The sequence below is a fragment of the Vombatus ursinus genome, unplaced genomic scaffold (assembly GCF_900497805.2).
Source record: "Vombatus ursinus unplaced genomic scaffold, bare-nosed wombat genome assembly UNPS02014832.1, whole genome shotgun sequence".
Lineage (NCBI taxonomy): Eukaryota > Metazoa > Chordata > Mammalia > Diprotodontia > Vombatidae > Vombatus > Vombatus ursinus.
The window spans coordinates 13,798,254-13,810,438 of record NW_020954610.1 but is presented as its reverse complement, the minus strand read 5'-3'; the positions used below and the strand labels follow the sequence as shown (position 1 = coordinate 13,810,438).

General features: G+C 36.6%; 1 protein-coding gene across 1 annotated transcript; it reads left to right on the top strand.

Annotated features, from left to right (window-relative positions):
• Positions 1-9,042: 9,042 nt before the first annotated feature.
• Positions 9,043-10,002, top strand: LOC114025935 (olfactory receptor 13C7-like). Its single transcript, XM_027839470.1, has one exon. It carries the CDS (start codon positions 9,043-9,045, stop codon positions 10,000-10,002), a length of 960 nt encoding a protein of 319 aa, XP_027695271.1.
• Positions 10,003-12,185: the final 2,183 nt, after the last annotated feature.

Genomic DNA, 12,185 nt, shown 5'->3' with positions numbered 1-12,185 from the left:
AGAGAGTGCTAGACTTGGACAAGTAATTTAACTTCTTTCTGTTTCAGTTTCCTATTCTATAAAATTGAGCTGATAACACCTACCTCCCAGAGTTGTTATGAGGATAAAATGAGAATATGTGTATATATATGACACTCTGCAAATTTTAAAGTGCTATATAAATGTTAAGTATTATTATTACTCTCTATGTTATTTATATTGGTACATATTCATAAGTGGTTTTCTCCCTCCACCTTCCTTTTCAGTTTAAAAGATTTTGGTTAAAATTAAGACTGCAGAAAAATACATTTTACCAACCCCTGTTTCATGTATTTTATCACTGGTCGAAAGCCCACCATTCCATTATGAAGAGAAAAAATAAGGAATAAATAAGGACCTTCTTTGGGAAATGTAACAACATGGAAATCACCCAAACACCTACTGATCTAATATTAGAAAGTACCCAATACTTATGCAAAGGCATAATAAAGCAGATGATCTCATCCACTGTTATAATTGCTACTTGCTGAACTTTGATAAGGAACAGTTTTGTCTAAAAGGATTGCTTTCACACTTATGAAATTCTCTTCCCCCTGTCTCCTGCCCTTGAAGAGGGAACATGTTCTTATTGTGATAAGAAATCTTTCCATTTGTGTTCCAAATAATTCCCTTTTCTTCATTAACTAATGCCTTTCTTTCTCTCTCTTTCCCACCTCAGTGAAATGCTTTACTTTTCTTTCCTGACTTGCTGCAGAATGATGTTTATTGCTTCTTTACTCCAAGTATTGATTATAAATGATTGATTTATTATAAATGGTTGATTATAATGATTGAATGATTATAAAAACCTAATCTCTACATCAATAATTTGAATTTTCTATAAGTATATAGCATGGTAATATATCTCTTTACTTTCAGTTTAATTTCTTATCTTTGACCCACAGTGATGGGATGGATGGTGCCCTTTGACAATTCTCCAACACCATGTTGTTGCAGACACAGTCACTTTCTCAAATCTGCAGCCTAAAGTTGACCCTATTTTAATTAGTAAATAAATATTATTTACTTTTATAATCAAATGGATTCTGGTAAGCTGACGGGAAAAGAAAACACACTCTGATAGATGTGTTAATTATTTCCTTCCTCTATACACCCCCTCTCCACCAAAAATACTCTTTCTTTCACAGGCTACAAATAAAGATGTTTACTGATTTGGAATTTGTGATAATTCATATAGGACATAGCAGAAGTTTCCTGTCATGCTCTTAACAGTCTTATCAGAGTAAGACAACTTAACTTAACAAGTTCAACTATGCTAACATAATCCTAATTGGATCTTTGGGACATTATCCCAGAAGCATAAAAAGTTCCTAAACTTTATACAATTCAATTCTGAAACTTTAAATCACTTCAGGGACCAAAAACAGTCCCAAAAAACAATGAAAGATTTAAATTGGCTTTTGGACTCAGTGGTCGATCCTTTGATGATTGCATCTGAAATATGGAACGAAATTAAACATTGAGAAGAGCGTGACATGAAGCCTTAACAATGACATGGGATGATTCCTTATTTAATCATTTACAGATCCAATATTATTTCTGCCTTGTAGCAGATTAGCAAATTTTAACTTCTCTCCAACTATTTCACTGAAAAAGGTAAGCGGGAATTTAAAGCAATAGGAATTACAAATTCTAAGTTAATGCAGTCATATTTCTAACATTCAATTCAGGCACAATTAACCTGTGAAGAACATAAACAAGAAAAGTCCAAGGAAATAATAAGTCATGTTTAGAAGTCTGGTGTATGTACCCAGTCATCTAGAAAGTGGTTCACTGTATGAAGAGAGAAAATATATAATTGTGTGGTCCTTTATTAGCCATCTCAAGTCTTGGGGATAATGTTCAAATGTTTTTTAAAAATCTATTAAAATCTACTGTGCTTATAGATTCAGATGATAGATAAGAACATAAGATGATACACAAATGATATTATCATTACATCATAATGACATATCATATCATAATATCATAAATTACATTATTATCATTACTCATTATTGTTATTGTTATTATGTTACCTCTGTGGCACTATTCTTGGAGGACTGGCTCTTTGTTGTCTCAGGCAGTGATGCAAACATGGAAAATCAAGAAAATGATTCCAGTCTTGAGTGTTCTAAACTGTTTATTCTCCCTTAGTATACAAAACTTATTTTATACTTCTATGTTTTAGGGATTTATGTTTTCATTAGTATGGATGTGGCCTCCACCAATGCAATTTACAATGTTGCAACTTAGTAGAGTCTTTAGAATTGCTGAGCTAAATAATCCATCACGTTGCATTCACCCTTGGGCTAAGTTCACCACCACCACCACCACCACCACCACACTTAGTTAAGCAAGTCTTCCAGCAACAGAAAGCCTGTAACCAGGCCCACACTGGGAGCCTCTTGAGGTATTAAAGCTAACCAAAGTTTGTGTTCTGTCTGCATAGACTTAAACACCCTACCATAATGAAGCATCTGAGTAGTATTTTGGTGGGGAACTCACTTAATAAAAATAAAAAAGAAAGCACCATGAATAAGAAACATTTCTTTTTAAAAGGCTAAATCCATGATAATACACAAAAAAAAACAGAATTAAAGAATAATCAATATGGTTTTCCATGCTCAAGTCTATCCCTACTCCAAACCATCCTCTACATAGCCACGAAGTGATTTCCCTAAAGAGCAGTTCTGACTACATCACTACTCTACTCAATAAACTCCAGTAATTTCCGATTATCTCTAAGATCAAATATAAAATCCTGTATTTGGCATTTAAAGCTCTTCACAACCTAGTCTCATCATACCTTTTCTGCCTTATTACACATTATTGTACTCCACATACTCTAGACAAATTGGCCTTCTCTCTGTTTCTCACAAATAACACTCTGTCTCCCATTTCTGAGTCTTTATACTTACGGTCCTCCATGCCTAGTATCATCATCTCCTTCTTCACCCCTTCCTCTTGGAATTCTTGGTTCCCTTCCCACCTTTTACATGAGGATTCATGTGGATACCCTGTATCCATTCACCCACCCATTCCTAGCTGTTAATATCTTTCCCACATGTTACATTTTTGTTTTGGTTTGGTTTTTATGTATTTTGTTTATACCATTATATGTATATCTTGTCTATACCATCAGAATGTAAGCTCCTTGAGGAAAGAGACTGTTTTATTTTTGAATTTGTATCCCTTGTGACTGATATAGTGCCTAGTACATAGTAGGCACTTCACAAATGCATGTCAATTGATTTATTAATAGGGGATTTTCAGCTATATTTAAAACAATAGTGAATATACTGAAGAAACATGAAACACACTGCCAATAGCATTCCTAAGCTACTGGAGAAGATTAAAATGTAATTGGGAAATATAATAAAACATAGACAACATTACATTTTAAAACTAAGTCACTATGCAGCCCCTAGGGATCCTTATGTATAGATTAGTGACCTGTGTTTCTATTTGAGTTTGACAGCACTGCTCTACTGCACAACTGGTTTGTTTATACAGGAATATCAATCATTCCAAGAATAATTTTGTCTAATTAGGTGTGGTACCACACACAAAATAATTTTTGTCTAATTGGGTATGTGATCCCTGCTTCTGGGGAAGCTGAGGGTGATGCTGATGAATCCCTTTCCCTCAGGAGCTCTGAGGAGCAGTAACGCTATAACCAATCAGGTGAGCACACTAAATCTGGCACCAACATGGTGAGTCCCAGGAAGTAGGGGGCCACCTAAGCAGGCTGCCTAAACATAGATGAAGTGGCCAGGTCAGAAACGAAATAGGTCAAAGCTTCTGTGTGGATCAGCAGTGGGATTAGGCCCACGAATGGCTGTAGCCCTTCTAGTCTGGGGAACATAAGGAGGTCTGTCTCAAAAAATAAAAATAATTTTTTTAAAAATTTTGTCTAAAATATTCCAAACACAAGTGCTTTCTTATGATTATATTATACTGAAAATAAGCAATTGTCAGAGTAAATTTTTTATTATTTTTGTTTTATTTGAGGGGGAGTTGTTTTGTTACTTATTTTTGCTTTTGTTTTTTGTTTGTTTGTTTGTTTTGGGTTATAATGGACTTTGATCACATTTATTTGAGAAACAGTTTTACCTGTTGGGTATCTCTCCATGGTGCTGGAGTTATACCATGTTGAATAATAGTGTGTCTTCAAAAAGACATTATTATCAAGAAAGAAATTACAAACAAAAATAGACACTCCTAGCAATAATGATGAAAATAACTACCTCTGAGAATATTTATTGTCATATTGATTTGTTCTTCTATTTATGTCCCCCTCCAGTCCCACCAACCTGGAAAGGCTTGAATGTTAAGTATAGAGATGGATATTTGTCTTCTATCCATAGACCACCCTAGCTAAGTGAAAATAAAGGCTCAATACCAGAAGGTTTGTCACCTGGAGATAATATGCATATGATATATGTGATATATACCTCACCTGGAGATAATATGCATATGATATATGTGATATATACCATCCATACTAAACAGACAGAGAGATAGACATATAGATCATCTTTTTTGTCCCTTGCTACTCCCGAAGAGCATCTATTACAGCATTAAGGGGTTATAATATATGTTTAGGGAGAGAATGCCCACAATGATAAAATCATGGATATTTTTAAGTACTTCAATATGGATTGGTTAAGTGACAGCCTTGTAATAATATATTTTGCTTAATATAATGAAGATGAAAATCTTAAAAATTCCCCATCTAGATTAATATTTACATAGTGTTTTTCTTTTTTACAAAGAACTTTTGCATTCCTTACCTCACTTGCTTTTTACAATAGCCCCTAGGTGGTCAGGATACAAATCATTATCCCTACTTTTCAACTCTTAAGACAGCTATTTATGGACATGATCTAACTAATAAATAAATCTTCTGTCTTCCCAGTACAAGTATCTAAGACATGATGGAGAACCATCCACAATTTGTCTCGTCTCATTAACCACTTCTGTTGAATCATAAGGGCATAGTGGAAACAATAAAGCATTGATAAGGATTACAGAATTTCTGTCACATATCTCTCATCCCCAAACTCTCTAATGTTCTCTCTAAGACCTCAGATAATTCATAGCATATCTAGCACGTAAAACATTTTCAGGAAATATATAACACAGGAATAGATACAAACAGGGAAAGCCATTATGGAACGCCATATCTGGAGGGAAAATTAAAGCAGTAAGAAATTAATAAGTACTGAAGATAAAAAAAAACAAATACTACAGAGCATGTAATATTTTTAACTGGTGATTGAAGGCAAGATGTTCAAAGAAAATAGCATATGTAGGAAGTGAACGATTTTTTAAGAGGTTGATTCCAAGAATGAGTTTCAGATTTATGAACCATAGTTTCAAATTCAGGAATGATGGGTTCTTGACCATGAATGGATTTCACCTAACAATAACTGATAAAAATTATTTGCTTGGAGGCTCGAAAATCTAATCAAATAACTTTAAATGGAAAAGGAAGGGGTGGGGACCCTGGAAAGTAGAGGTGGATTTCTTAAAGATTCATTCTGATGAGTTCAGTAGCTGTCATCAGAATGGACATGGGCAGTCACTTTGCAACTAACACAGTGAGATAGAGAAGAAGCACAGGACCCACAATCAAAGGAGACATCACAGCAAAATGGAGGTAAGAACTCTTACCACTTTCTTTGGTTTGAATATGATAATCATCTAGGTTATTTCTTCTGCAGATAGAATAATTTCTGATAGCATTTATTATTTACCCAGAACAACTTTCACATTTTCATAGAGGTTAATACACCCAATCCATTCTTAAGTGCACACAGGTGTACATGCTTGTGGGCTAGGAAAGAGGGAGATGCCTCTTCACTGTAGATTTATTGTGCAATTGATGAAAGAGAAGAGCCCTCTTTCTGAGTACTGTATTTAGGTCCCAGAGTTTGCCATTATAACAATGCCTGTTGACTAACTTGTTTAGTCTTGCTTGATAAGTCAAGAATAGTTATGTCCTTAAGACCCAGTCACAAACAAGTTAGTATTTATCAGTCAACTAACAACATCACTGAGTTCCTATGGTGTAGAGAAACTGTTCCTAGCCACTAGAGGAAAACATACAAACAAAATAAGCAGTAGATGTCACCCTTTCCCTCAAAGAGATAAAAATTATCTGTGAGTGTAGAAAGGACCAACTCCAAAGTGAACTCTACCAGGACGTATATAACTTATATTTCTGGACATCTGTAGTCTAATTTTGATGTGAAGAAAGTGGTAAGGGACTTTTAGAGTGATTGAACATAAGTGCAATTAATCTGAGAACAGAAGTGGGAAGGACAGGATGGAGGAATTGGTGAAGGACTTTTAACACTGTTGATTAGATGTTGAGATATGATTCACATTAACTTGAAGCCATCAATGAAAGAGCAGAACCATTAGTTAATATGAGGTGAACAAACTTTGCCCTAGGATGCCAGAATCAGCAGGACCAAGAAGAGAGACTGCACATTTTTCCCAGAGCATTGCTCCATACCTTGCAATCATCTACCATCCATGTACTATGCGGGACAAATGTCTCCCATTTCCTTATCTAGCCCCTGGCCACCCCTCTAACAAGGGTCCTGTCTCTTTCATGCACCTATCTAGGACTATTTTACTAGTATGCCAAAATGACTGTACCCTAATAGCAAGGATGGCTTACATTAGGCCACCAGAACTAAGAACCCATGCAATATGGTTTACCTACAATCAGCAGCATTGTAGGCACATACCAGCCTCCTCAGTAACAGTCTCCAAGTCTGTGTCTCTCTTTCCGCCAATTAATTTTGCCCCAAGTAGCCCAATTTCTAGTCATTGCTCTGTCAAGGGGAACATCATGATAAAAGCAATGTTAGATGAAAATATTTTTGTGGCTAAAAGATTGTTTGGAATTGGCAATATTGAGGCTGACTCAAAAGCTGTCATATCAGGGTAGGCAAGAAATGGTTAGAGTCTGACCTAGATTAGGGTTGGGAAAATTGAGGCCTGAGAGAATAAAAATTATGTGTGGTAATTGGGAAGGAGTGAAGTGGTGAATGTCTAGGGGGGGGAGGGGAAAGAACATGATTACCAACTCCACTTTAGACATTAGATTTTAGATATTAGAAGCATATTTGAGAAATATAGTACTGAAGGGAATGTAAGGGTCAGGTTTGGATAAGTAGACTGCTAGAGTCATTAGTAACAAGGAATGGTTCAACACTTTAGAAATAATTATTTCCTAAGGGATCAAAAGTTGAGAGAGGAGAGAAGAAAGAGATTCCTGACATAGTTAAAGGCAATTAGACAAAAAGGAGTCAGAGAGAACCAGAAGTGGGTAGTGTCACAGGCATCTCTAGCATATGACACTGTTGACCACTCTCTCCTTGACATTCTTTTCCCTTTGCTTCTGACTGGGTTCTCTTCTGATTCTACCCCTATAAGATGACTTCTCCATCCTTATGATTAGTTGATCTTCCTCTTCCCATATGAAGAATATGAGTGCCCCTAAGACCTTGTCCTTGTACTTATTTTCTTTACCTATATTCTCATCTACTCCTATAGCTTCAATCACCATCTCTATATAGATGACTTTCAAATTTATATACCTAACCCCGATCTCTCTTTGAGTTCCAAACATGTAATTCCAAGTGTCTTTTAAACACCTGAATACCCTTCTAGCACCTCAAAATCAACATGTCCCAAATTCAGCCTTTTCATCTTCCCCAAAAAAATGCCTCTCTTCCTATCTTCTCTATTTATAATGATTACACCACTATCCTCACAGTTCTGTAGACTCAAAACCTCAGAATTATCCATAGCTCTTCCATCTCACTAATACCCAGAGTCACCAAATCCAGCTAATTCTCCCTCCATAATACCTTTCAAACCTGCTCCCTCATCACTTACTTTGCCACCACCATGCTTTATTCATCTTTCTTTCTCCAGCATCTTCCATCTCTAAACCATCCTTTCTATAAGCTTCCAAAATAACCATCCTTATATATAAGTCTGACCATGTCATTTCCCTGCTGGAAAATATTTAGTGGTTTTCTGTTACCTATAGGATAAAATACAAAAGTCCTTAGCTTGGCATTTAAGACCCTACATAATGCAGATCCAATTTACCTTTCTAGTCCTGTTTCACTCCACTTTATCCTTCACATAATCTGCATTTCACCCATATTTTTCCTCACCCTGTCCCAACACGAAACATTTATAGAGATCATCCCCTATTCCTTAAATTTTCTCCCTCCACATCTCTATCTACTTGAAATCCTTGTCTTCTTCAAGTTTCAACTCAAGTACCACATCCTCTGTGAAAATCTAGAGTACACCACCCCCAACTAAAATTAATCTTACTATCTTCAAATTTTCTTTGCTTTGATCTCTCCTTGTCTTTATTACATTCCACTTCACATGATATTGGTCTGCATATTGGTTGTATATTATTTGTATATTTTGGCATTTGTTAGATTCTTGTGGGAAAGGACTGGGTTGTGAATTCCAAATTGAGAATTCATTCACTCCTCATGTCTACCTTACAGAATATCTTCCTACAAAGCTCAGCTCAAGTGCCACTATCTTATCCTGATCCTCAAGTTGCTCCCCAAGTAACTTTGGATTCCTTATATATTCATAGGCATATACATATATATAAGAATATATATGTGTATATATATATATATGTAAAATCTGCTTATCTGGGCTTATGCTGTTTTCTCCTAATAGAATGTATGTTCCTTGATAGGCACTATTTCATCTTTGGTTTTGTATCCTCAGCACCTAGCACTGTTCCTGGAACAAAGTAGGCATTTAATAAATGTCAATTGAATGAATGAGCTATTTTTCTGTTATCTATTGGCTTTATACTTTAAAAAGTTAGGGAAAACGGTAAATATAGACCCAGAAACTTCAACCTTCATCCAATTATAAAACAGTGGTGATACTGTAATTTTTAAAGAATGATATGCTTTGTGTTCTGAATTCTTGCAGGTGACAAACAGGAAATAAATGGAAGGAGTGAATCACAGCACCTATGTTACAAGATTTGTTCTCCTAGGACTTTCTGCCCATCCAAAGCTAGAGAAAAGTTTCTTTGTGCTAATCTTAGTTATGTACTTGGTAATCCTTCTGGGCAATGGTATCCTCATCGTGGTAACTATCTATGACACCCACCTCCACACACCCATGTACTTCTTCCTTGGCAACCTCTCCTTCCTGGACGTTTGCTACACATCCTCTTCTGTCCCTCTAATTCTAGACAGTTTCCTCACCCCACAGAAAACCATTTCCTTCTCTGGCTGTACAGTGCAAATGTTTCTGTCCTTTGCTATGGGAGCAACTGAGTGCGTCCTCCTGAGCATGATGGCATTTGACCGCTATGTGGCTATCTGCAACCCCCTGAGATATCCCATCATCATGAGCAAGGCTGCCTATGTGCCAATGGCAATGGGATCTTGGATAGCAGGAGCTGTCAACTCAGTTGTGCAGACATCTCTTGCAATGCAATTGCCTTTTTGTGGGGACAATGTCATCAATCATTTCACTTGTGAAATTCTAGCTGTCCTCAAATTGGCCTGTGCAGATATCATAACCAATGTGATTAGCATGGTAGTGGCAAATATGATTTTTCTAGTTATGCCAGTTCTATTCATTTTTGTTTCCTATGTTTTCATTATTTCCACCATTCTCAGGATCCCTTCTTCAGAAGGAAAACGCAAAGCTTTCTCCACCTGCTCTGCCCACCTGACGGTGGTGATTATATTCTATGGGACCATCCTCTTCATGTACACAAAACCTAAGTCCAAAGATTCTTTTGGAGCAGATAAACAACAAATAGCAGACAAGCTCATCTCCCTGTTCTATGGTGTGGTTACTCCCATGCTCAATCCCTTGATCTACAGTCTGAGGAACAAGGATGTGAAAACAGCTGTGAAAAATATGTTAACTCAAAAGTTCTTCACTGAATGAATATCATCAGATCACCGAACAAGAGAACTAGAAAGAACGTTAGAGGTCAACTAGTCCAACACACATCACCCCACCATTGATTTTTTTTTTAACAGAGGAAGAAATGAACTTGGAATAAGGGTTAGGGCAAAGGCTTTGGCACCTTGCTCCAAATCACATCATAACCAATTTGTAACAGATTCTGAACTGGAACATTAAAGATGTTTAAAAACAAAAACAAGTTCCTTGCAAGTAAGAGTTGTCTCATTCGTTGCATTTGTATCCTCAGCATCTAGTATACTGCCTGGCACATAACAGGTACTTAGTAAAGACTTGTTAATTGATTGATTTATATCTGAGACTCCAAAAAGAAAGAATTTGATATATTATTTCCCAAAAAGTTTTTATTATGCCCAACTAGAACGTAAAATAATACCATCCTTTCAAAATCCTTTACCTAGGTCACAAGAATTAGTTATAACCCATAACAAGTAGCATTTGTGCAAAATATTTGGTAGCTAAAGAGTCACATAACATCTGATTGCAGATGTTAAGTTTATGTTATTTTTTAACTCTTCTTTAGAGTAAAAAATAGTATTTTTAAAAGGAATTCCCCTAGAATGATGTTCTCTAATCAGTCACTATCTTTTTCTAGGTCAGGGGTTGGGGAGCCTGTGGCTTTGAGGCCACATATGACCTTCTAGGTCCTTGGGTGCAGCCTTTTGACCGAGTCCAACTTTTACAGAACAAATCCTTTTATTATAAGGATCTGTTCTGTGAAGTTTGGATTCAGTCAAAGGGCTGCACTTGAGGACCTAGAGGGCCACATGTGGCCTCGAGGTCACAGGTTCCCCACCTCTGTTCTAGGTGTTCTTGAGAAACTGTTACCAAACTTTTTCATTTACTTCCTACTGATATTTAACTCTGAAATTTTCAACTCCTTTTATTCATTTCCCTGACCCACATCCTTATATGTTTATAGGGCTTTGGAAAATGAGAAAGCCAGCAATAAAAAAAAGAAGGGAAGAGAAAATAGAAAAGGAGTGGGGAAATTGCCTTTTATATCTCCTGATTCTATCTCTATTCAGACTAGACAGGAAAGCCATGAGGCAGAAAATAGAAAATAGAAAAGGGGAAAATGGAGAGTCTGGTGGACACAATGTGTGCTCTTCCTTTAAAAAAAAAAAAGCAAATTTATTGATGTATTTTGTATTCATATTACAAATACTTACTGATTACCCCCACACTTGTGTAACAAAGTAAAACAATTAATCAAAATTAAGAACACAGTGAGTTCATATGAAAATGCATGAAGCCTTCCACATCTGTCATATCAGAGTCACACTTGAATCTCTATTTAAAAAAACACTTTTTTTATTATTATTTTTAGGCAATTGGGGTTAAGTGACTTGCCCAGGGTCACACAACTAGTAAGTGTCAAATGTTTAGTCTGAGGCCGGATTTGAACTTAGGTCCTCCTGACTTCAGGGCTGGTGCTCCATTCACTGCGCCGCCTAGCTGCCCCAAAATACGCTTAGTTTGATGAACAGAAATATTTTTCTCTCTATTCCTCTCCTACCTCACTCTATGGGGAAGAAAAAAACAAATTATCCTAACAAACATACATAACGAAGCAAAATAAATTCCTTCATTGCCTGTATGCATGTGTGCGTGGGAGTAAAGAGGTTTCAGACTGCATACCAAACTGAAGGTCTATAAAGCTGCTGTGCTGACTTGACTGTTACATGCCTGTGAAATTTGGACAGTCTGTCAGCACCAGAAAATTGAACCATTCCCACTTGAATTATCTTAGGAAGATTCTGAAGATTACTTGGCAAGATAAGATATCAGACATTACTGCAGAGGGAACAACTCTGAGGGGCTGGCCACATATCCCAAATGCCAAACTCACACTTACCCAAAAGACTTTTATGGAGAACTCACACAAGCAAGCATTCCCATGATGGTCAGAAAAAGCTGTACATGGACACTCTTAAGGCCACTTTGAAGAACTTTGGTATCAACTGTGAAACATGTGAAATGCTGACACAGGATCTCCCAGCATGGCGTGCCTGCATCAAATAAGGTGCTATATTCTATGAGCAAAGCAGAATCATAGAAGCACAATGGAAACACGAGATGTGCAAATCTAGAGATATCTCCATCCCAAATGTTCCAATGAACTACTTGTGCCCAAACTGGGG

Bases quoted from the DNA above. Each gene is read 5' to 3' on its own strand.
- LOC114025935 (XM_027839470.1), top strand. From the start codon at position 9,043: ATGGAAGGAGTGAATCACAGCACCTATGTTACAAGATTTGTTCTCCTA.